The sequence below is a fragment of the Typopeltis vanoorti genome, chromosome 2, assembly GCF_054136105.1.
Source record: "Typopeltis vanoorti isolate ZY-2024b chromosome 2, IOZ_Tvanoo_1.0, whole genome shotgun sequence".
Classification (NCBI taxonomy): Eukaryota; Metazoa; Arthropoda; class Arachnida; order Uropygi; family Thelyphonidae; genus Typopeltis; species Typopeltis vanoorti.
Genome location: NC_143550.1, coordinates 167,380,109 through 167,405,312, shown reverse-complemented (window position 1 = coordinate 167,405,312; position 25,204 = coordinate 167,380,109). Strand labels below are relative to the sequence as shown.

The window sequence follows — 25,204 nt, the reverse complement described above, 5'->3', positions numbered from 1 at the left end:
ATAATTCATTAGTTAGAATTGAAAGTGCTCCTTTACTTCTTGTGCACTTTCAATTCTAACTTTCAATTCCCACTGAAAGACAAAGATGCATGCTATCTCCACTGTTATTCATCATTGATCACATTATGAAGGAAAGTAGCATTAAACCTGATATCTAAACTGGAGATGTTCAACTTTTTTTTTTTTACTGTAACAAAATTTGGCATGAATATGAGCAATAAAAAAAGCTATGAAAATAGGCAAAGACACAGACATGTCTCTATTCAAGAGGAATGCGATCAAGTCTCATATTTTGTCCTTTCATTGGTGCTTTAAATTCTTTAATTTGTAGAGAGAGAAAAATAAAATGCTGAAATTGAATTATTCCAAAACTTTATTATCTTGCACATCTTCTAGGTACAATATAGTTCTTCTCTTGCCATACAGGATATGGCCCATCTGAGTTGTTCCCATCCATCCCTCATCAGTAATGATGATGGCCTCCGCCCTCATAGTTTACCTGACTCCACTTCCCTGCTAACATGTGCTCTGACAGAGTCTGTATCATCTTCACAAAGTGGTCTTCATAGATGTCAGGAAGAATTTCTTTGCCTAGCCAAGGAAGGTAAGTTGTGTATAGCACAAGTTTAAAAAAAAAAAAAAGAAATAAAAATACATGTTTTATCTCTTTTTCACAAATTAGTTTTGCATGCCATTGTTACTAATCCCTTTAGAACCATATTGTTAACAATTTGTCTAAAAATAGTCATTATTAATAATCATGGCAAATCTTTAATGTGGTTTTTCAAAACATTTGATCTTTCATCATTAGCAACTGTAACAATGCACTGTTGTAGTAGCACTTTGGCAAATTTTCAAACATACACACACACACACACACACTGATCCTCAGCTTTATAATTAAAGAAGTTTCTTCTCCCACTGAATATGAATTTGGATTTAGTTGGGGGGGGGGGACCTCTTTATTATACTGATGTAGATTTAAATCAGAGAGACACTATCAAAAATCTGGAAGATTGTTATTATGAAACAGTTGTGCAACATCCAAGATTTCTAAGGAGATCTTGATTGTTGGGATGACAGTCATGGTACCCATGTAGGGTACAGTTCTTAATCTTTATGGTTGTGAAGATGCCTTGGTGATCAAGGAGAATTACTGGATTATTGATTAAATAAAACTTAGTTAATTATCATTTCTAAACATCTATTTCTTCTTAAAAGAAGAAACTAAAAGTAAACAGATGTCTAGAAGAAACTAAACTATGAATGATTGCACCATGTCAATGCATAAGCTAAATATTCAATTAAAGGTAGGGTTTCAATAAAAAAGGAGTATATATGTGAAACTATACATACATGTAAGTTCCGCTGACAACCAACAGTCATAGTGGTCTGACTAGATTGAATATCTTCATACTCCAGATGTGTTTGTCCAGAGCATACACAGCTGCTTCATGCCACTGAATGTCAGTTCTGGTTAGGTCTTTTTTGATATTGTCATTCCATCTCTCATTTAGGCCTATCTTTTTTTCCTGACATCTTCTGGATCACTTAACATTATCTTGTTAAACAACCACATGCCCTGCATTCTTACAATGATGCCAAACTATTGTAGCCTTTCCAAACATAGGATTCTGCCAAGAGGTGACTGAGTTACATAGCTCATCATCATCATCATCATCATCATTCATGAAGTCAAACTATCTTACTCCCAATATACGCCTTAAGCACTGTTGATCAAAAGCATAAAGCCTCCAATTATTGTTCTTACACAATGTCCATATCATAATGCAAAACAGAGAGAGAGAACCAGACTATTGTAGATTTTAAGTTTTGCTTTTACTGATATTTTGCTGTTTTTCCAAACTTTCCATGATTTTTGAACACTCCCAAAACCATCCCTGATCTTCAACCCACCTCATTCCTTACTTCACCAAGATCAGTTACACAGCTACCAAGATAATTAAAATGGGAGACTTGATCTATAGGACATCCTTTAAGAAAGAAGACAGAGGACTCATCTTTATTCTCTGTTTTCTCCATATCGATAATCAAATCTAGTTGACTCCGAGCATCATCAGTTGCATCAATAAAGGAGTTCATTTCTCTCACATTATTTGTGAAAAGGCCAAATCATCAGTGTAATCCAGATCAGATATTCTAAGAATTTTGGACCCCTTTAATCCACAATCCTTTTTAGTCTTGCTCATCACAAAATCTATTACAAGACTAAATAGAACAGGTGACATAATACACCCTGTCTTTTTTTTTTTTCAGTTGTTATTTTAAGGCATTCACTATATGCATAATCAACTGTAACACAAGCCTTGCTGTTATATAAAGCAGTTATAATGTTAATAAGTTTGTCCAGTATTCCTTTTGCATATCAAGTTTGCATATTAGCTAATCAAAAGTCTTGTCTGAAGTCAACAAAGCATGTGATCACAGTTTTCTGAAATTCTAAAAATTTCTCAAAGACCCTGACTCAGTGAAAATATTTGGTCTGTGCAGCTTCTTTCTTTCTGAATCCACCTTGCTTATCCCTAAGTTGCTTGTCAACCAAGTCCTTTATCCTGGTGAGTATAATAATGCAGAGGACCTTACCTAGAATAAACTGCAAGCTAAATCCTCTATAATACTCACATACACTCTGAAATCTCCTTTCTTAAAAATGAATGCTATTATACTTCTAGTGAAGTCTGAGAACTTTTCCACTTTGATAGGAAATGTTCAGGATCTAGTCAACCAAGTCACTATACTCTCCACACATCCTTTCAGCATTTCTGCAATAATCTCATCATATCATGGTTGATTTTTGAAGTTTTAATTTATTTGGGTAATCTAACCTCAGACAGGTGTATGAGGTGGCGAGGAGAGATACTACCTCTCCACTTGGAAGGTCACACGTAATTGTGGTTCAGATGGATTGGTTCTCATTGGACACCCAACTCTCACTTATGGCTCCAAGAAGCTACTGTAAACTGGTAGCGGCCACACTCCGGTAAACTGTGTTGACCCACAGGCTAAGCTAAGTGAGGATAGCCAGATATGACGATCTCAAGCAGCGAATGTATTTGGTGAATCGTCTTCAAACAGCATCTGTACTCCATGTTAGGAGCGGCTGAATTCAGATCAAGGAGTGGTGGTTGACACTTGACGAACCCTAACCATTGAAACTGAATGAACTCTAACCAACCTAAAGATACATGCCAGCTCGACCGTTGCCGGTCAAACAAGGGTCACGCCCACTATTAGGGAACCAAGATAGTCAAGGCGAAAAATATGCTATTCGAACAAAACATCACCTAGTAGACAGGAAAAACATAACAAGCATAGGAATATGGAATGTAAGAACTCTTCACCAGGAAGGAGCATTGGAAATAATACTGCATGAATTAGACAACTACCGATGGGAAGTGATTGGACTCTGCAAAACTAGATGGACTGGAAAAGGAGAATTTCACCATGGACAGTACAAAATCTTAACTTCAGGCAGGGAGGACAACAAACACCAGGAGGGAGTAGCACTTATACTAAAACCAAAGGCTTAAAACTCTCTATTGTCTTACAATCTTATCTCACCTAGGATAATTAAAGCAAGATTTAAAACATCAATTGGATCACTGACTTTATTCAAGTATACTCACCATCTTCAACATCATCATAAGAAGACATTGAGGAGTTCTATACAGATTTGCAAAAAGCAGTACAGCAGTCATCATGTCAAGATCTCCTAATTGTAATAGGGGACTTAAACACAAAAGTAGGCAAAGACTGGGATACCTGGCCAAGAGTAATCAACAATTTGGGTAAAGAAAGCAAGGAATGGGGCGAAAGACTGCTAAACTTCTGCTCGCATAATAGACTAACAATAACCAACACTCTCTTTAAACAACCAGAACCCCAAAGAAAATGGACATGGATATCACCAGACAGACAAATCAAGAATATGATAGACTATATTATTGTAAATCAAAGATGGAAATCAAATATCTTAAACTGCAGATCCTTCGCTGCCGACTGTGGATCAGACCATAAGCTGGTATTAGAAAACCTAAGAATAAAATTAAAATCTGAAAGCACTTTTAGAGTCAAAAGGAGACTGATGTTAAATCTGGTGTGAGACAAGGATGTACATTATCCCTTCTGTTATTCATTATCTATATGGATCACATTATGAAGGAAAGTGGTATTAAACATGATATCAAAATTGGAGATTTTAATGTCAGATCTTTGCTTTATGCAGATGATGTTATACTTCTAAATAAATCCGCTACAAGTTTGCAAGATTCCCTTACTAAATTGAATAATAACTGTTGTAATAGATATGGTATGAAGGTCAGCATTAAAAAGACAAAGACAATGAAAATAGGTAGAATTGTTGAAAATGTCAACTGTGTTGTGAATGGAGAACCTGTGGAACAAGTAAAACATTTCAGCTACTTAGGCACGATTTTTACTGAAGATGGTAAATTAAATATGGAAATAGACAACAGAATCAACAAAGCTGGTATGGTAGGCAGTCAATTGAATAAATTCATATGGAATAAGAGAGAAATTAGTCGGAACACTAAATTAGCTGTATACAAGACAGTGTTCAAACCAGTTTTAACCTATGGATCTGAGAGCTGGGTCAGAAGTAAAACACTTGACCAAAGACTAGAGACCGCAGATATCAGAGTCCTTAGAAAGATTAGAGGCATGAACAGATGGCATCAATGGCAATATCATATTAAAAACGAGGAAAATTGGAAAGAACTTGACATTGTCAGCATCCAGGAATGCGTTAGCAGAGCTAATCTCAGGTGAGGAAAGATTAGCAAAACAAGTGTTCTCTGCCAGGTTGGCAGGAAAACGACCCAGAGGAAGACCAAGGTATAGGTGGATTGATATGGTACAAAGTGCCTTAGATGATAGAAATATAAGATCTGATAACGTTGGAGTCTTGACAAGTAACAGACTGATTTGGAGGACAATTGTAGATAGGAAGTTAGTAATGATGTAAATTTTTCATGTAGTACTATCATATCCTGTACACCCCTTGAGGTTACATGTCAGGAATTTGATGATCATGATGATGAAGGAGACTGCATATAAACAAACTACAACTGGTTAGAAGAAAAATTCAAAATGGCAGAGAAGCTATCAAAAGAAAATATCCTCCATAGATTATATAAACAAATAGACCAAATTAGTAAAACACCATCATCATCATCAAATTCCTGCCATGTACCCTCAAGGGGTGTACAGGATATGACAGTACTACATGAAAAAATTACATCATTACTAACTTCCTATCTACAATTTTCCTCCAAATCAGTCTGTTACTTGTCAAGACTCCAACATTATCAGATCTTATATTTCTTTCGTCTAAGGCACTTTGTACCGTATCAATCCACCTATATCTTGGTCTTCCTCTGGGTCGTTTTCCTGCCAACCTGGCAGAGAACACTTGTTTTGCTAATCTTTCCTCTCCCATTCTATTTTAATGACCATACCACCTGAGATTAGCTCTGCTAATGCATTCCTGGATGCTGACAATGTCAAGTTCTTTCCTATGCTAATGATCAAAAACAAAGAGGGACAACTAATCGAAAGCAAAACAAAAAGAATGGCCAGATGGGAAAAATACTTTAGAGATTTATATAATAAAAACAGCTCTCAGGATATTTCCAGCCACTGAAATGGAAGAGGAAACAAATATCTTTACGAGAGAAATATAAGCACACAGCATAGATAAACTTAAAACTAGAAAAGCACCTGGTATTGATCAGATACACACAGAATTCTTAAAAACAGGAAAAGAACACTTTTGGAACCATTTAAAACATTATTTGAAAGGATCTACAAAAATGAAGCATTGCCTACTGATTAGACCAAATCAGTTATAACTCCTATATACAAAAAAGGAGATAAAACAGAATGCAATAATTACAGAGGCATTAGCCTCTTCAGTATTCCAAGTAAGATTTTTACGAAAGTACTCCAAAAACAAATTAAACCATATATAGAACTAGCATTAGAAGAAGTACAAGCAAATTTCAGACCAGGACAAAGCACAATTTATCAACTGTTCACCTTAAGACAGCTAATAGAAAAGACACTAGAGTACAACCAAAGTTGCTATATAAATTTCATACACTTTTGTCAGGCATTTGATTCAATCTGTAGAAAAGAACTATGGAAAACTATGAAAGAATTTTGAATTTCCAACAAAACAATAAGAATAATAAAGAATCTGTATGAGAAATCTGAAAGCGTAGTACGAGTGGAGGACACCTTAACCAACTGGTTCCACATAGAGAGCAGAGTAAGACAGGGATGCAATCTGTCACTGGACCTGTTCATTCTTACACTGTAAGAAGCAGTCAGTAAGGCCTTAAACAAAGAAGACTGGAAAATATATGGGGAAAAATATAACAAATTTAAAATTTACAGATGACATTGCATTACTTGCAAGCACAGAAGAAATCTACAACGAATTTTTAATAAAATAAAGGAAGAATGTATAAAATTTGGATTAAACATAAATATAGACAAAAATTATGCAAATAGGAAAAAGAAACACCAATCTGAAAATTGAAATTGATAGTAAGAATCTAGAGCAGGTAGAAAACTTCACCTACCTTGGAGGAGTAATCGAGTACAATGATGAAATTACAAAAGATATAAACAGACGAATCAGTCAAGCATCCCAAACCTTTGGACGACTTAATAAAATATGAAAGTCAAGAGACATGAAACAAGCAATAAAAGTAAGAATCTATGAAATAGTGATCCTCCCAATACTCCTCTATGGAAGTGAATGCTGGAATCTCAAAATGGCTGAAGAGAAAAAATTATTAACTACTGAAATGTGTTGGCTAAGAAGATTACTTGGAGTATCTCTGCTCGATAGACTAAGAAACGAAGACATATGGACATGACTAAAACAAGAAATAATAATAGTAGACAAAATCCAAGAAAGAAGACTGCGATGGTTTGGCCATGTGACCAGAATGGGAACAGAAAGATTACCATCTAAAGCCCTGAATACAACAATGGAAGGGCAGCCCAGAATTAAATGGATAGACAAAATCAAAGAGGACCTGAAAACCAAATTACAAGCAAAAGCAAACTGGACAGAATTATTCGCACTCTCCAGGGACAGACAGAAGTGGAAAGAGTTCATTCAGCCTCATCATCATCCACATAGATGATGGAAGAGAGAAGAAGAGAACCTTAGATGGTGTAATGGGACTGATATCAAATTGGGAAATGGAACTAGTCAGTTCATTAAGGATAATTGGATCACAAGACTGAATATTGTTTAAAATATCAGAATGCTTTGCAAACCTGGCAAGAATTTATAGGATGGATGCAGAAAAAAATTCTTTCAATATTTAGCAAGGAAAGAACAAGGGATCATTCCTGTTAATTCAATAGCAATGTGGTTAGCTAGGATTTAAGGACTAAATTTTTTGCTTAGAGAATGGGGGAGTGTGTGGAATAGGTTTCCAGATGGAGTTGAGTGCATTATTAGTGAATGAGTGTGGGAAGAGGTATGACAGGTATTGTGTGAGCCTGCTGCAATGAGTTGTAGGACTCCATGGAGATGCCCAAATAATAGTCATCATCTAGAGTGAATTCATTATGGAACAATTCGATAATAATGCTGATGTTATACCAATGTTATAAACCAGTGTTGAAAATGCAAGTTGCCACACTGGAAGAAGAAGAAGAAAATCATAAAGTTGATAGCAAGTTGATTGGAAGTTTCCTAACCATCGGGGTAAGCATTTATGATATATCTATACATTATGAGCAGTCCACATCAATGCTTATGACTCTTTAATCTATACATATTTAATGCACCTCCGTAGCTTAGTCAGTATAGACGAAGCTATAAACTATATATGAACTCTGCTCTGGGTGGACAAATCCTGAGAAATTTGGTATTTATAATCTGTAATAAAACTTTCCAAGGCAGCTTAATTTAAATTTAAATTGAGTAATTTCATGATGATCAAATTCCTGATATTTATCCTCAAGGAGCAACTATGATAATGCAACATGAAAAATTTATATTATTACTAACTTCCCATCAGCAGTTTTCCTTCGAAATTTAGGTGGGAGATTAATTTCATTTCTCAATGAGTGACCACTGCCCTGTTTATTTGAGACCTGGAGTAGCTTAAAAAAAATTCCATGTCTCTAGAGCAGGGTTTTCAGATTATGCAAAAAATAAATAAAAATACATTATGTGCGTAGGAGGAGGCTCAATAAATTATACAAAATTCTCTGCAAAAAAAAAAAAAATGTACTTACGTAAGACACCCCCCTCCACACACACACACATTTTTTTTACGATAGTCCAAATAACTGGAGTTCTGTAAAGTGTAATTAATGGGACTGTATCATTGTTTTTTGAACATTTTTTTGTGTGAGAATTATTCCAAGAAGATGAATTAAATAATAAGAATAGAAAGAACCGTAAAAATAACATTGTTTTTTTTGGAAAATATAATTTTTTCATTGATGTTTATTATTAACCTGTATGTTACACATATTCTTCTGTGTTTTTTAAAGTTAAAAAAGATTTTGTTTACAAGGTTATTTTTTTTATTAAATAAAAATATTCTGTTTTGTCCAGTCTAAGTTTATTTTCCAGGAGCTAGTGGGTGAGCATATTTGTCGAGCCTCGTATAGATATATATCTAAAATTAATAAAAAAAAATAGCAAAAAAAAAAACTCTTAGCCCACCCATCCACAGTACAAATATATTAAGGTTTGGAAATAAACCTTTCATGGATGTGGGCTACATTATTATTATTATTATTTTAATCTGTTATCTGTCAGATAGTGTCAGATCTCATATTTCAGTCTTCTAAAGTACTTCTTGTATCAATCTGCCTAGATCTTAGTCTTCCTCTGGGTCTTTTTTCTGCCATTCTGAAAAAAAAAAAAAATTGTTTTGCTAAGCTTTCCTGTCCCATTCTGTATAAGTGACCCACACCGTCTAGAATGAGCTCTACTCACATATTCTTGAATGCTAAGAATATCACATTCCTTCCTAGCATCTACATTTTTAATGTCATTCTGCCATTAATGTCATTTGTTCACTTTCCTAATTTTTCTTAGAACTTTCACATCCATCAGATAAAATTGGGAACAAGGTTCTTGTATACTGCTAGATTAGTGTTCCTACTAATTTCCCTCTTATTTCCATATAAATTCATTACCTGATCCCTAACATACATACCAGCTTTGCTAATTATGCTGTCTATTTTCATATTTAGTCTGCCATCCTCACTTAAAAATTTTAAGTGAGGATGGCAGATTGTCAGGTGAAGAAGAACTAAAAAAGAACTACAACATCTTAAATGGACCTTTAAAAGCAATGGCTACTCTTTAAAAAGTATCAACAAACAATTATCCCACCATCAACGTAGCAACGTAGAGACACAGGACAACTCCAAAGGTTATTTCTCCTTGCCATATATCAGCACACTATCCAAAAAACTGAGTAGAATCTTAAAGAAATTTAACATACAAACGTACTTCTCGACTCTTCCAAAAATAACATCAAGTTTCAGTAACTACAAACAATCTCACAACCTTCTACAAATCCCAGGTGTATACAAAGTCACATGTGAGTGCAGAAAACCTTATTATTGCCAAATGGAGAAATCTATCCTCCTACGTGTCAAGGAACACCAGAGAGACATTGCATACAAGAGAACCAGAGCTACTGCCCTATCAGGCCATGTCCTGTTTTCAATAAACACGAACAACGAAAGCCACCAACATGAAGTAAATTGGACAACAACTTCAAACCTACACATTTGCCATGATTAGGTAGAATGCCGCATTGTCGAGTCAAAAGAAATCACCTTGGACCACTTCATATGAACAATAATCTCAGCTATAATCTGCCTGACTCTTTCAGCTCTACTATCAGATACTGGAGATCACGTGGTTCGACACATGTACAAGTGTACAACAATAGAACTTTAACACGGACTATTACTCAAGTTCATAATAACTGTAATTTACAGTCGAATATTATAGCTTTATAATTGTATAGCTTTAGAGTGTCTCAATGTTTTTTTCAGTGTCTTTTAATAGCTTTCTATGTTCTTAATGCCTGACAAAGTCAATCCCGACGAAACATGTTGCGTTTTCAAATAAATCTCAATTTGTTATAATTCTCGGATGTTTAGTCAGTTTATATTAAAATGAATATATACACCAAAATTTATATCAATTATGGTTAAAGAATTCTTCAGTCTTGGACTTGATTTATTTAAGAGTGTAACTTAATCTGCATAGAGCTGAGATTAGCATCTACAATTTTGATATAGATCTACATTTTCTTTCATAATGTGATTCATAGAAATGTTGAATAGCAGTGGAGATGGTGTACAGTACACCCTTGCCTTACACCTGATTATTTCAAACCATCTTCCTTTATCTCTTTCAATTCTAACTGCTGAGTGACAATTTAGATATACACTAATTGCTTTGCTCAGTATAATATCCTGTACTACAAAACTTAGATACAGATCCCTGTTTGCATTTCCATGATTTCTAAACTATTTCCATAAAGAAAATTTTATCCTGATACCTCTATTTGACCTGAATCTAGCTTCTACTTTTCCAAGTTTTACTTTCAAAATGTTTCTTCTTCTTCTCAATTATACTTGCATAAATCAAACCTGCAACACTCATTCTTTTATAATTCTGGCATTCAGTTTTATTTCTCTTTTTATAGTTAAGTGAAATTTTGACCAGGCCTTCCTTCTGAATTATTATTATTATTTATATGGGCACTCCATGTAGTCAAAAGACTCATCACAGGAGATTATTATTATTACCCCAAGACCTCATGGAGTCAAAGACTCATCTGGGAGGTCCTTTTATCACACACACACATCTCATCATACCGTGTCTTAAACACACTCAAACTCCTTGCAGACACCACACTCTCAGGCAAGGCATTCCAATCATTCACAACTCTGCACGAAAAATACCTGCCTCTCACTCCTCTACTCACACACCCTCTTTATACAGTTTCCAGGGATGACCTCTGGTTCTCCCCTGATCACCCACTATTCTCTGTAGAACTTCTCCACCATTGATCCTATAACAACCTTACCAACTTTTAGATCTCTATCATATCTCCCCTCTTCCTCCTGTCCACCAGACTCTGCAAATTACATCTTTTCAATCTTTCCTCATACTCGATTCCAGAGGTCAGAAACTACCTTAGTCAGTTGCCTTTGGACCATTTCCAACATCTCTTCATCCTTCTGAAAACCCAGTGACCAAATCTGGGCACAATAGTCCATGTATGGCCTAATCAAAGCCTTATACAATGGAATAAGAATCTCTCTACTTCTACATGTTAGTGTCCTCCGCATCATTCCCAGAAGCCTTTGTGTTGTCTTCACAATTTTGGCGATGTGTCCCCTAAATTATAGATCCTTATCCACTATCACTCCCAGATCTCTTATTTCCTCTACTTCCAACAATATATTCTCACCAAGCATAAATTCTGCATCCCATCTTTGTTTTCCAAATTTTAAAACCTTACATTTTGCAACATTGAACTCACATTTCCATGCCCAATCACTCAATTTATTCAAGTCTTCTTGTAAGGCCACAACATCTTCACTACTCTTTATGGTTCATCCCAACTTTGTATCATCTGCAAACAACTGAATATCTCCATCCAAATCTTCGCCCATATCATTAATATACAAGTTAAAAAATAATGGCCCTAAAACAGACCCCTGAGGCACTTCGCTAATGACTTTCCTTTTCCTGGATATTGCACTCCTATACACAACTTGTTGATACCTATCAGATAGCCAGTCTCCAATCCAATGCACTAATCTAATATCCAACCCCATCTGCTCTAGTTTGACTGTCAACTTATCATGAGGTACTATATCAAAAGCCTTTGTGAAATCCAAGTATATTACTGTGTATCCTTCTCCTCAGTCCAAGGAAGCAGCCACTTTATTGTAATAAGTAAGTAGATTACTAAAACATGACCTCCCTTTAGTAAATCCATGCTGTCCATCAAAGATAATACCATTGTTGTCAACGCAACTCTGGATCCTAGTTCTCACAAACTTCTCCAACAACCACAACACCCTGACACACAGATAAGCGCCTATAGTTTGATGCTTGAGTTCGATCACCTCCTTTATGAAGTGGCACAATCTTGCCCTCCTTCCATTCCTTCAGAATACATGGCGATATATTATCAAGTTCCCACAGCTTTATTTACATCTAGTTTTCTCATCTCCCCATACAATCACCTCTCGATCTCCCCATTTGATTGAACTCCCCATTCGATCACCTCCTTTATGAAGTGGCACAATCTTGCCCTCCTTCCACTCCTTAGGAAGTTGACCAAGTGCAAGACTCGTATTAAAAAAATATGTCAAGGCAGGCATATAAACCAATTATTTAACAATAATTAGTTTATATGCCCCAGAAAAAGGAAGAGAACAGGATAATATTGATTTTTATAATCAGCTACAAAACATATATAATAAAATAAATAAAAATTATTACATAATTTTAGCAGGAGACTTAAATGCAAGAATTGGAAACACGAAAATGAATAATAATATAGGAATACATGGAGAACACACTAAACAGAAATGGTAAAAAATTGATTGACTTTGTAGTTTATAATAACCTAAAAATAATGAATTCTTGTGTAGAGGCTTAAGTGCTGTGAGGACATTATGTTGGAGGTTTAATGGACTTTTTTACAGCACTCACAAAGAATTAAAATAGAATTTAATAATTCCTATATTTCGTCCTAGTCACTAGGACATCTACTTAAATCTTATTAAATTCTATTTTAATTCTTTGTGAGTGCTGTAAAAAAGTCCATTAAACCTCCAACATAAATAATGAATTCCTTCTATAAACATAAAGACATACATAAATATATTTGGGCAGCAAGAGGATGGAAATCAATATTAGATTACTTCATATGTTTAAACTTCCTTGTTTAAAAAAATTAAGATTACCACCTAAATGGCTACAAGTTACAAGAACAGAAAGAAAAATCGAAACATTTGTTTATAAAACTAGACTATTGAATGGCACAAATGTACAATGGCTATATGAACAAAGAATTAACCAATATCTAGATAAAATAAAACAAAATGAAGAAATAGAAATAGAATGGCTTAATATAAAAACGATACTAAATGCAGCAGCAAATGAAAGCTTAGGAAAGACCAAAAAATTCAATAAAAGAAAAAAACTGAAGATCTCGGATGATACAATCAAAGAAATAATCAAAAAGAAAAAAGAAGCCTATCACAAATGGTTAAGCAGTAAAAGATTAGAAGATGAAATAGAATATAAAAGAATAAGAGCCATAGCTAAAAGAGAAGTCAGAAAAAGACATAGAGAATCATGGAATAAATTTGTTTCTAATTTAGAACATGATTTATATAAAATAAGACCCATTGTATATAAGATTTTGAAAAACTTAAATGCAGATACCAAAGAATACATAAAATTAAACACTGAATTGAAATTAGAAGAATTTCTAAATTACTACACAGAACTGTGGACAGACAAATATTTTAAAAAAGACAACTGGCGAACAATTAACGAAAATGAAAAGAAAATAACTGAAGAAGAATTAGAAATCAGCCTGAAAGAAACAAGAAATGGAAAATCACCTGGAGAAGATAAGCTAGGTTCAGAACTATATAAATATGCAGGAACAAGATTCAAAGAAAGACTCTTATTATTTTTAAATGAAATCTACTCGACTGGTATCACCCCAATAGAATGGAAAAAAGCTATTGTGATTCCTATCTTTAAGAAAGGTAATAGAGATGACCCTAAAAACTATAGAGGTATCAGTATACTAAATTCCTGTTACAAAATATATAGCAGAATCTTAAATAACAAACTAATGAAATATTCCGAAAACTTTATTCTAGAAGTACAGAATGGATTTAGAAAAGGACAATCATGTATAGACCCAGCCTTTTGCCTAAAATTAATAATAGTGAAAAGAAGAGAATATAATTTAGAAACACATATTGCATTTATTGACTTTGAAAAAGCATTTGACAAAGTTAAAAGAAACATATTATTTAACATATTAAAAGAAAAACAAATACCAAATAATATCCTAAAAGCTATCACAAGTATATATGAAAATAATCAAATACAAATAAGATTAAATCACGAGCTATCATATACAAGAGAGATAAACCAAGGGGTCCAACAGGGATGTCCCCTCTCAGCAACTCTTTTTAATATCTACTTAAACGAAATAATAATAAAATGGAGTAAAAATTTACATCAAGGAATTAAACTTTCACCTACAGTTAACTTAAACACTCTCCTCTTTGCCGAACAACCAAATAATAATTACAAATTCTGAAGATAACTTACAGAAAGCTATTTTAAATCTAAATGAGATATCCAAAGATTATGGTATGATAATATCAACAGAAAAATCAAAAACAATGGCCTTTAAAGGACAAGATCCAGCAACAACTAAAATAGTAGTAGATAACAAGATCTTAGAACAGGTGAACTCATTTAACTACCTAGGATGTATGATCACATATGAAAATGAAAAATATATAAATGTAAAAATTGCAAAATATTTAAAAATAACAGGTATAATTAACTCTATATTTAAACCAAACCTAGTTCAAAAACAAACCAGGCTAAAAGTATACAATACATTAGCCCTACCGGTCTTAATGTATGGAAGCGAAATCTGGACAATAAAACAAAAAGACAAACAAAGATTAACAACAGCAGAAATGAAGTTTATGAGAAAAACTGCAAAGTATACCCATTTGATCACAAAAGAAACAAAGATATTATGAAAGAATTAAACCAAGAACCAGTAATAGAAAAAATTAAAAAATATAAATATAAATGGATGGAACACGTTCAAAGAATGAAAACAGAAAGATTACCAAAGCAAGCCTTAAAATACAAGCCATTAGGAAAAAGAAAACCAGGACATCCTCTTAAACGATTCAACGATGACTTCTAAGGCCGGAACAGGCCATGCTAGGCCTAAATCCTTGACATGTATGATGATGATGATGATATGTCAACTCCCTGACACATTCCTTCATAATACATGGTGATATATTATCAAGTTCCCACAGCTTTATTTACATCTAGTTTTCTAAACTCCCCATACAACTCTTGCTCACATACAGTCAGTCTCTCTTCCCCATCATCAACTGCTTCAGTCTCTCCATGAAGTCACATTCACAAGATTGAAAGATCTTTATGAACTGCTCATTAAATATCTCTACCACACATTGTGCAACAGCTGTCTTTATACCATTTTCTCCAATCAATGTCATCCTTCCATAATCATAATAAATATGTATAATAAATAGAGATCCACTCTATTTATTAACCAATACCTATCATACATCTTCTTAAACCTATTCACTGTTGGGACACTCACAATTACCTCTGGTAACCCATTCTGCTCATTCACCATTCTCCAAGAAAAGAACCCAGTCTGCACACCCTTACTAACCACACTCTTAGACAGCTTCCAAATGTTAATCCTTTTCTCTCTACTCCTCATGTATTGAAAAATTTCTTCTGTGTCAATCTTATAGTATCCCTTTAGTAACTTATAAGTTTCTATCATATCCCCTCTCCTCTGCCTGTCAGCTAAACTCTGCAGCCCACACACACCCTCAATCTATCCTGATAGGGAACATTCCACCGACATGTCACCAGCTTGGTCATGCCTCTCTTACTCCTCTCCACAACTTCTCAATCCTCAAGAAACGAAGGTGATTAATCTGTGCACAGTAGTCAACATATATCCAAATCATAACCTTATAAAGAGAAATAATAACCTCACTATCTTTACATGTCAATGTGTTCTTCAACATCCATATAACAAATGCTAGAAGTATAAGAAACAAGGCAGATGAAATGGTTGCACTAATTGTGTCTGTTCACCCAAAGATTGTCGGAATAAGTGAGACCTGGTTGGAAGAGGATGACATCCTGACAGGAATAGAGATGGAAGGGTATAATGTGTTTCGTGAGGATAGAAGGGGTAAAAGGGGAGGGGAGTGCTATTGATGGTAGAGAAAGAGTTATGTCCATACAAAGTAGAGATGCAAGAGGGAAATAGTGCCAGTGGTTTTGAGGCAGTATGGTGTGAGATAGAGATGAATGGAATCAAATACTTGGTTGGATGTTGTTATAAACCAGGTAATGCGGATGGTGGTGATAATGAAATGTATAATCAAATTAGCCAAGCAAATAAGAAATGGGTGATTTTAATTATGGCAATATAGACTGGAATGATGAGATAGCAACTGGAAGTAAAGAAAATGAGTTTCTTGAGTTTTTGAGGGATAACTACCACAGACAGTGTATAACACAGGGCACACGAGAATTGAGGATCTTGGATTTGGTCATCTCATCAGAGGATGTAATTAAAAATGAAGTGTCAAATCACCCACCAATTAGTGAGAGTGACCATGAGGTGATTACCTGGGTGGTTGCCAGCAATGTGAGGACCTCTGTGAGAAAAGGGTATATGTAGAACTACAAGGGTGGTGATGTTGAAGAGCTCAGGAGATAGCTTGCAGGTGTAGCATGGAATGAGGAGTTAGCTGGAAAAGAGATCAATGCAGCTTGGGGGATTTTCAAAAACTATCTAGTAGATGCAATGTCTAAATGTATTCCAAGGGTGAGAAGGTTAAATAAGGTAGGTGTGAAATGCATGAATAAAGAGATTAAGCATGCGATACAGAAAGAAAGGGCATTATGGAGGCAGCATAAGAGAAGTGGAAATAACAAATTCAATGAGGACTACACAGACCAGGCAAGGCGGGTGACTTGGTTGGTGAGTGTAGCTAAAAAGAGGTATGAACAGCAGTTAGCTAATGAATCAAAAAAGAATCCTAAAGAGTTCTTTAGATATATAGCCAACAAAAGTGTGTGTGAGTGAGTGAGTGATAAAAGGACCTCCCAGATGAGTCTTTGACTGTTTGAGGTCTTGGGGTAGTAGTAATAATAATGATAATAATCCTCTGAGCTATTTTCAGACTCTTGCAATATGTCCTCTGAATTTCAAGTTTCTATCCAGTATCACTCCCGAATCTCTAGCTTCATGAATTTCCTGTAAACTAGTACCATCAATATGATAAGAAGTGTGTAATCTTTTCATCCTGAATTGCATACCTTATATTTTACAACATTGAATTGACAACCATTGTCCTTTGCTCATGCTGCCAATTTATTTAAATGTATAAGGAGGGTGTGAGAAGCAGATTTTTTGCATGCAGAGTTGTGAATGATTAGAATGCCTTGCCTGAGTGTGATGTCTGCAGAGAATTTGTGCTTTTAAGGCACAGTATGTCGATCTGATGTATGACAAAAGAACTTTCAAGATGAGTTTTTGACTCCATGGGGTCTTGGGAAATAATAATAAATAATAATAATAATCATGTAAGATATCTACATCACCTTTATCAACTATTGCCCTTCCTAGATTTGTATCATCAGCAAACAACTGAATGTCCTCCTTCAAATCTTTTGCTACATCATTAATATACAAAGTAAGGAGTAGTGGTACTAGTACAGAGCCCTGGGGCACTCCATTAGTCAACATCTGATGTCTGTCTATTAGCTATCCCCATATCCATGCCACCAGCCTCATATTCATTCCCATTTGCTCCAACTTACGTAATAGTTTTCCATGCAGCATTCTGTCAGATGCCTTTGCAAAGTCCAGCAGTATCATGGTATAGCCATTTCCTTTATCCATTTCTACTGTCACCTTATTATAAAATCTGAATAAATTACTGAGGCAAGACCTACCTTTTACAAAGCCATGCTGTCCCCTATAAAGTATCATATTCCTGTCCACCCATTCCTGAATTTTACTTTTAATCAACTTTTCCAGTATTTTAACCACCATTCCAGAGATACTAATTGGTCTGTAATTTGCTATTTCTGTCTTTGAACCACCTTTATGTAATGGAACTATTTTACTCGTTCTACTCCCTTGGAACATTGCTAGAGCTGAGACTTAGATTAAACAACTCCGTCAGAGGCACTGCCAATTCACTTGCACATTCTTGTAACACATGAGCAGACATACCATCCAGGTCCACTGCCGTAATCGCAATGATATTTTTCAACATACTGAGTACCTCCAGTGCATCTGCCTCGATGTTACATCAGTCTCTGTCCCCTCAGTAACTGCAAATTCACCACCTGGATGATATAACCTTGCAAAGTGATCACTTAGTAACTGAACTATTTCTTCTGCTTCTGTCACTTTTCTACCATCAGCACTGAGTAAAGTTGCTTTTCCATAATCATTCTTTCTCTTACTTACAACACTGCAAAAAAACTCTTTTGGATTTACTTTGGCCTGCTTAGCTAACTTTCTTTTGAAATCTGATTTAGTCTTCCTTACCATACTAGTTACACTTCATGCTCTGCTCGAGACTGCTTATGGGCATGCTGAGCACCTTGTTGTGTACATTCCTTCCACAATGCTTTTTTTTTTTTTTTTTTTTTTTTTGCACTCCTGCTTTATATTGCTAGTCATCTACTTAATCCCTACTCGGTTTATCTTCCTGACCCTGGGTATGCACTCTCATACCACCTCACTCAAACAATCCTTGACCACTTCCCATGCACTAATGGCATTCATTCCATTTGGTTTCTTATTCCATAACACTACACTGCTCCAGTTGCCTCCTAAATTTGTCATAATTGCCAACTTTGTAGTTCCTTGTAATTCCTTGACTGAAATTTCTACATGTTAAGCAATGTCCCAGGACAAGACTGCATGGTTACAACCAGATCTCACCGATGCCAATAATTTTTGGCCAAGTTGAACTGATCAGTATTAAAAACTCTTCTCCTTTATTTCTGATGCTAGTCATTCGTGAGGATGCTGCACAGTGCGCAACCCACCTAGTTTTGATTCTGGTCTTTCGTCCACATGTTTAGCTTAGTTTTGTGTTGCCTTTGTGTGTGTTACAAATCTCATTTTGCATTCCTTGAAGATGTCTCTGTGATGAGATGAAATATTGAAAGAATTAAATATTATAAGACTATTACACTTTTTTTTTATATAATGTTCGTCAGGTAGCTTTATTTTATTGTCCTATATGTTTCGCCAATTTTTTTCTATCGGCATCTTCAGGGAATACAAACTAGTAAGCTATATGAAGGTAACAGACTAGGTTAACCTAATCTGTTACCTTCATATAGCTTACTTCATATAGGACAATAAAATAAAGCTACTTGACGAACATTATATAAAAAAAGTGTAATAGTCTTATAAATAATAGTGAAGAAAAAATTCAACAGAATTAAATATTAAAGATGAAAAGTCAAACGGCTATTTTTCTGGCGAGGTTGATACGTTAAGGGGAATTTTTTTTCCCCTTAACATATCAACCTCGCCAGAAAAATAGCCATTTGGCTATTGGCTACTCACTGATGAGACCTCAAAAAAGGTTGAAACCGGTCTGGGTAGTGACCTCTCCTCATAATGTAAAGCAGTACTACATCTCCTAGGAGCTGTGTGTTTTTACATTATGAGAAAATATCAAGAATAGTGAGGGATCTTGCTCCACCTTTGCAACGAGTTGCCTTGGTGTGGCACTACCAAGTGGTCACTTATGCTTGGATCCGCCGACAGTTCGTCGGCATGAAACATTCAGATCGTAGTTTTCGATCTTAGTTTCGCTTACTGGCTGAAAAACAATAAGGGATTTTTTTCCCCTTAAAGAATTAAATATTATTTTTAATCCTTTCTCAGTGCTGTTTCACTTTATTAAGCATCCAGCATGATTTCTGGACGCTTAATGGAGTAATTCCTGGAACAACACTTAGTATAGTTCATAATTCTGACATTAGTTATATTTCTTATTTTTGTAAAGTAAAACAAAAAAGGATCCTATTCTTGCCATATTGTATTCACCTTCTGACCAATTCAAGTTAACTCTTGTCTATTTCAACTACCTTTCTCATTGAATAATTTTACACGACACTTGCTCTGGGCATCCGAATGAATTATTGTAATAACAGATGAAAAAAGCAAATATTTATTATTAATATTTTACTTTCATTTACTAAGGCATTCTCAGGGTTAGAGTAGTCATAGAGGAACATAGTGTTGAAAAAAGTAACATGGAAAAATATTCAAGCTGTTGATCCTAATGTTTTGGATACTGATACTAGGTTGCAGATTTGGTTGCCTGGTTTTCATTGTGATGTGGAAACACTAGAGAGGGTCAAAAGATGAATGACCAAAGTGATATCAGGACTCTAGATGGTTATGAAGAGTATTTGAGGGAATGTGGATTACAGAGGTTTGTGGATAGGAGGAAAACAGGAGATACTAGGGTGGTCTGAAAAGTTCTCGGACTAACAATTAAAAAACGAATTTATAATTTCAAAATTATTTTTATTTTTTCAACATAATCTCCCTTAAGACTAATACAGTTATTCCAGTGATGCTCCAGCGCCATTATCCCATACCTGTAGTAGCTCTCAGTAAGATCTGCAAAATATCCCTCTACAGCTGGAATCACCTCTTAATTCGAAGAAAAACACTGACCAGCAAGGAAGAGTTTTAGTTTTGGAAAGAGATAGAATTCAGAGGGAGCCAAATCTGGGAAATAGGGTGGATGTTCCAACAATTCATAGTGCAGATCCCTTAATTTTCCCATTGCTAAAACACCTTTGTGAGCAGTGCATTGTCCTGATGAAAGATGATTTTTTGTTCTGGAAACCGGGTCTTTTCTCATGAATTTTTTCGTCTAGTCGGGTTAAAAGATCAGAATAATATTCCCCAGTTATTGTTTTACCTTTTTCAAGATAATTAATAAACAGAATGCCTTTAGCATCCCAAAACACTGATGCTATGACCTTTCTTGCTGATGAGAAGTGACTTTGTTCTTATTTGCCACTGAACAACCGGCTTCTGTCCACTGTTTTGACTGCTGTTTGGATTCTGGTATGTAATGGTGAATCCAAGTCTCATCCATAGTAATAAATCGACACACAAATCAGTTTTATTCTTGTTAAAATGCTCCAAGCAGTGTTCAGAGATCTTCTTGTGAGTGCGTTTTTGATATGATATGAGCAAGCGTGGCACCCATCTTGCGCAAAGCTTTTTCATATGGTGTTCTTCATGCAAAATATATCCTACACATTCTTTTGAAATGCCTATAGCCTCAGCAATTTCACGCACTTTGACTCGCCAGTCATCCAATACCATACCGTGCACTTGATCAATGATTTCCGGTATTGTTACACTTTTTGGAAGCCCTCCACGTGATCATCTTCAAGGCTGGTACGGCCATGTTTAACTTGGCATCCCATTTCTTAATTCTCAAAAATGAAGAACAAGAGTGCCCATAAACTTTTATGAACTTCGAATGAATTTCTTTTGCTTTAAACCTTCTTTTACAAAGAATTTTATAACTGTAGAATACTCAATTTTATCCATTTCAAGGGATTCAGACAACACTTTTGCTTCAGACAGCTGTATAAAACAAACTACTTGATAGAATGACTTGTAATTTCACCTGGATGCTTATGACAGATGTACCAATTTAGGAGAAAAAAAAAAAAAACTTGCCAATAGTGTTGTCATCTATGGTCGAGGCAAGAACTTTTCAGACCACCGTTGTATGATAGAGATCTTCAAGGTAGTCAACAGATTCTACCAAATTAATACAGAAGAAATTATGAAAGAAGAGGATGTTAAGATGGAAAGAATGAGAGGCCATCCCTGGAAGTTGTATAACGATGTGGTGAAGAAGGGTGTGAGTAGATTTTTTACATGGAAAGATATTGGTGATTGAACTGCATTGCCAGAGTGCATTGTGAATCCAGCGCATGTAAATAACTTCAAAGTTCGTTATGATAGACATGTTGCTGGTTAAGTGTGCCTCCCATGATGAGTCTGTTGACACCATGAAGGTACCAAAATAATAATAATAATGTTCTAACTGTGCACAGTTATATTCTTTGATGGTCAGTTCTGTTGTTGTTTTTGACAGATGACAATCTTCCAAATATTTGGCAATTACTGGAAGCCAAATTATTTAAATTAAGAGAGTTGTGTAGAGCATATAGAGCATGTGTGCTGATTCTCAGAATAGTCTTTTACTTCTGAAATGACATATTGAACATAGACCAGGTTTGCTAGTCTGCATTTTCTGTATTGCTTCAAAACTATGAATTCATAAATAGCGTTTTCATAAATAGAATGAATTCATAATGTTATTAATGTCATTTTAGCTGCTGATCCTGTATATACTATGTGCTTGTAAGTGGCAGAGTCCATCTTTAATATGAAATCTTCTACTTATAAGTAGAAGATTTCATATTAATATTAAGTAGCATACAGAATCAAGTAGTTAATAAAAATCAAGGAAGACTAGTTTCATTTCTGGATTATCGGTTTGTTTATAGGTTTGTAATACTATATTTGTTAATACTTTTAATTTGGTAATAACAGTACTTGCATTTCTCTTCTTCATTTGAAAACCTTATAACATTCAAATGATTAAAATTATTGTAATTGATAATTTTTAATTCTTTTGGCAGTCTCCCTAATGAAAATTGTAAATTATCCCTATTAATATATATCATCAATACAACAGTCTAAATATTATTATTATTATCAATAGTTCTATATAGTGTCAAGAGATGGTAATTACCCCCTGCCAACCTATACACCTTGATCATGTCTCCCTGTTTCTTCTATTCATTTCGCTCTGTAATTTGCATTCTCTCAATCTGTCTTCATATTCCACATTCCAGAGACCAGAAACTGACTTAGTGAATCATCTCTGAACCCTCTGCAGCAGCTCATCATCCTTTTGAAAACCAGGCAACCGTATTTGTGCACAGTAATCCATATGTGGCCTGATCAAAGCCTTGTACAATGGAATCATAACACTTCTACATGTCAGTGTTCTCCACATCATTCTCATAATCCACTGTGTTGTTCTCACCATTTTAGCAAAATGTCCACAAAATTTCAAGTCTATCCACCATCATCCCCAGAACTTTCATCTCCTCCACCTCCTCTAAAATATCTTCACCAATTCTATCCTCTGCATCCATCTTTGCTTCCCAAATTTTAAAACCTTACACTTTGCTACATTAAACTGACATCCGAACACATTCCTGCATTCAGTCTATTCAGGTCCCCATCTGCCCTATTTCTCATAACTCTCCCCAACTTTGCATAGTCTACAAACAACTGTATATCACCATTTAAGCCATTTCCAATGTCATTTACATATAAATTAAACAACAATGGCTCCAAAACAAACCCCTGGGGCACTCCCTCTTCTTGGATATCATTCCACCATACACAACCTGCTGATACCTATCAGACAACCAATTCACTAATCTACTATCCAACCCCATCTATTCCAATTTAACTATTAGTCATGTGTCGGTCCATTGAAAATCTTTTCAAAATCTAAATATTCTACTTTATATGCATTCCTTCTTGTCCAATGTATTCATCACCTGTTACAATAACTGAACAGATTACTAAAACATGATCTTATTTTAGCAAACCCATGCTGTTCATTAAAGAGAATTTTGCTGCTGTCAACCCAGTTCTGAATCCTTTTCCTCACTAGCTTCTCTAACACCTTGACCACAACTCAAGACAAGCTGATTGGCCTATAATATGAAGCCTTGGTCTTATCAGCCTCTTTATGAAGCAGAACAATTTTGCCTTGTTTCTACTCCTTTAGAACTTGGGCGAATCTAAGACTCAAGTTAAAATGGTAAGTTAAAGCAGTTGTTAACTCCCTGGAACATTCCCTCATGACATGCATTATATACCATCAAGTCCCATGGCTTTGTTGACATGAAGTTTACTTAATTTCTCATATACTTCCTGCTTACTCACTGTCAGAGAGACACATTCGATTTATAAAGTTTCAGGTGCTGTGCAAACAACAAGTAGTGTTTTTGAACCAAAGAGAACACCATATTTTTTGGAGAGACTGTGAGGCAGTAGATGTGATGTGTATGTGTATTATGTATGCCAGGATAGGCTACATGTGGAAGTCAGTCCAAAAAGAGAAAGCTGATCTTGATTTGAAATTGGAATATTACCAAAAGTAAGATATTTTTTTTTTGGAAGAAAGTATGATTTTTCTTTTGAACAATGAAACATTATTGTGTTTTTGGTAGCCTAAAAATTCACTACATTATCTTTGCCCTAGTGGATAATGCTGAGGAGATTAGTCAGTGCTAAGACATTGGTTGTGGAAATTCTTGAGGCTTGAATCATTTGAATGCCTTGAGATTTCTCAAATAAAGAAGAGAAATGGCATGTATTGTTATCACCAAAACAATGGATAGGATTTGAGGTTAGTGAAGTCATTGATGTATGGGAGAAAAAGTGTGGGAAAAAGAACAGAGTTTTAAGATATCCCAGGATTCACAGAGAAAGTTCATGAGAATAAACATCCAATCACATTCTGGAGAGGGAGACCATAAGTTTGTAATACTGTATTTGTTAATACTTTTAATTTGGTAATAACAGTAACTTTTACTTATTTTGGCAGTCCCCCTAATGAAAATTGAAATTCTCCCTATTAATATCACAATATTAATTCTCCCTATTAATCACAAGCCTTCTTACTTGGTAAGAAGGCCTGTATACCAGACCCAGTCAAATGGCTTGAAAATATCCAAAGCAACAATAAGTTTCTCTTGGCCATTTCCTGGCTTGTGTCTAAAGGCAAGTAAGCCTGGTTGGAAGATCTGCTGTTGTGGAATGACAGCGGTGGAAAAAATGTTGATTACTAATTAGTTGATGGACTTCCAGGTAGTGAGAAGTTGGCTGTTGATGACCTTTATTATTTTTGAGAGAATGTGGTGATAGTAGAACAATTATCTTATAGATGACTTGGATATACTTTTTTTTTTAGTGATAGGCTGGATATAGGCTTTCTTCCATGCACCTGAGTAGTAGACGATGAAGAAGTATGACAGCTTCTATAGGCTATTGTAGGATAGGTATCACACAGGTTTGTAACACAGTGTTGGCTCTAGAGGTCCTGGCACCCTGATACAATTTTAAGTTGAGCATTCCTTACTTTTTTTTAAATGTAGTTAAAATTTAAAGGTTAAAAAATCAAAACACATATT

The 25,204-nt window shown here is 35.1% G+C and overlaps 1 protein-coding gene across 5 annotated transcripts in view; it reads left to right on the top strand.

Annotated features, from left to right (window-relative positions):
- LOC150109624 (oxysterol-binding protein-related protein 6-like) overlaps positions 1 to 25,204 on the top strand; it is a 695,026-nt gene that overhangs the window by 397,783 nt on the left and 272,039 nt on the right. For all 5 annotated transcript variants that reach the window (XM_090409290.1, XM_090409281.1, XM_090409257.1 and 2 more), the window contains one exon: positions 397 to 604. In XM_090409290.1, the coding sequence (XP_090265416.1) occupies positions 397 to 604 (208 nt within the window). The remainder of the gene's footprint in view (positions 1 to 396; positions 605 to 25,204) is intronic.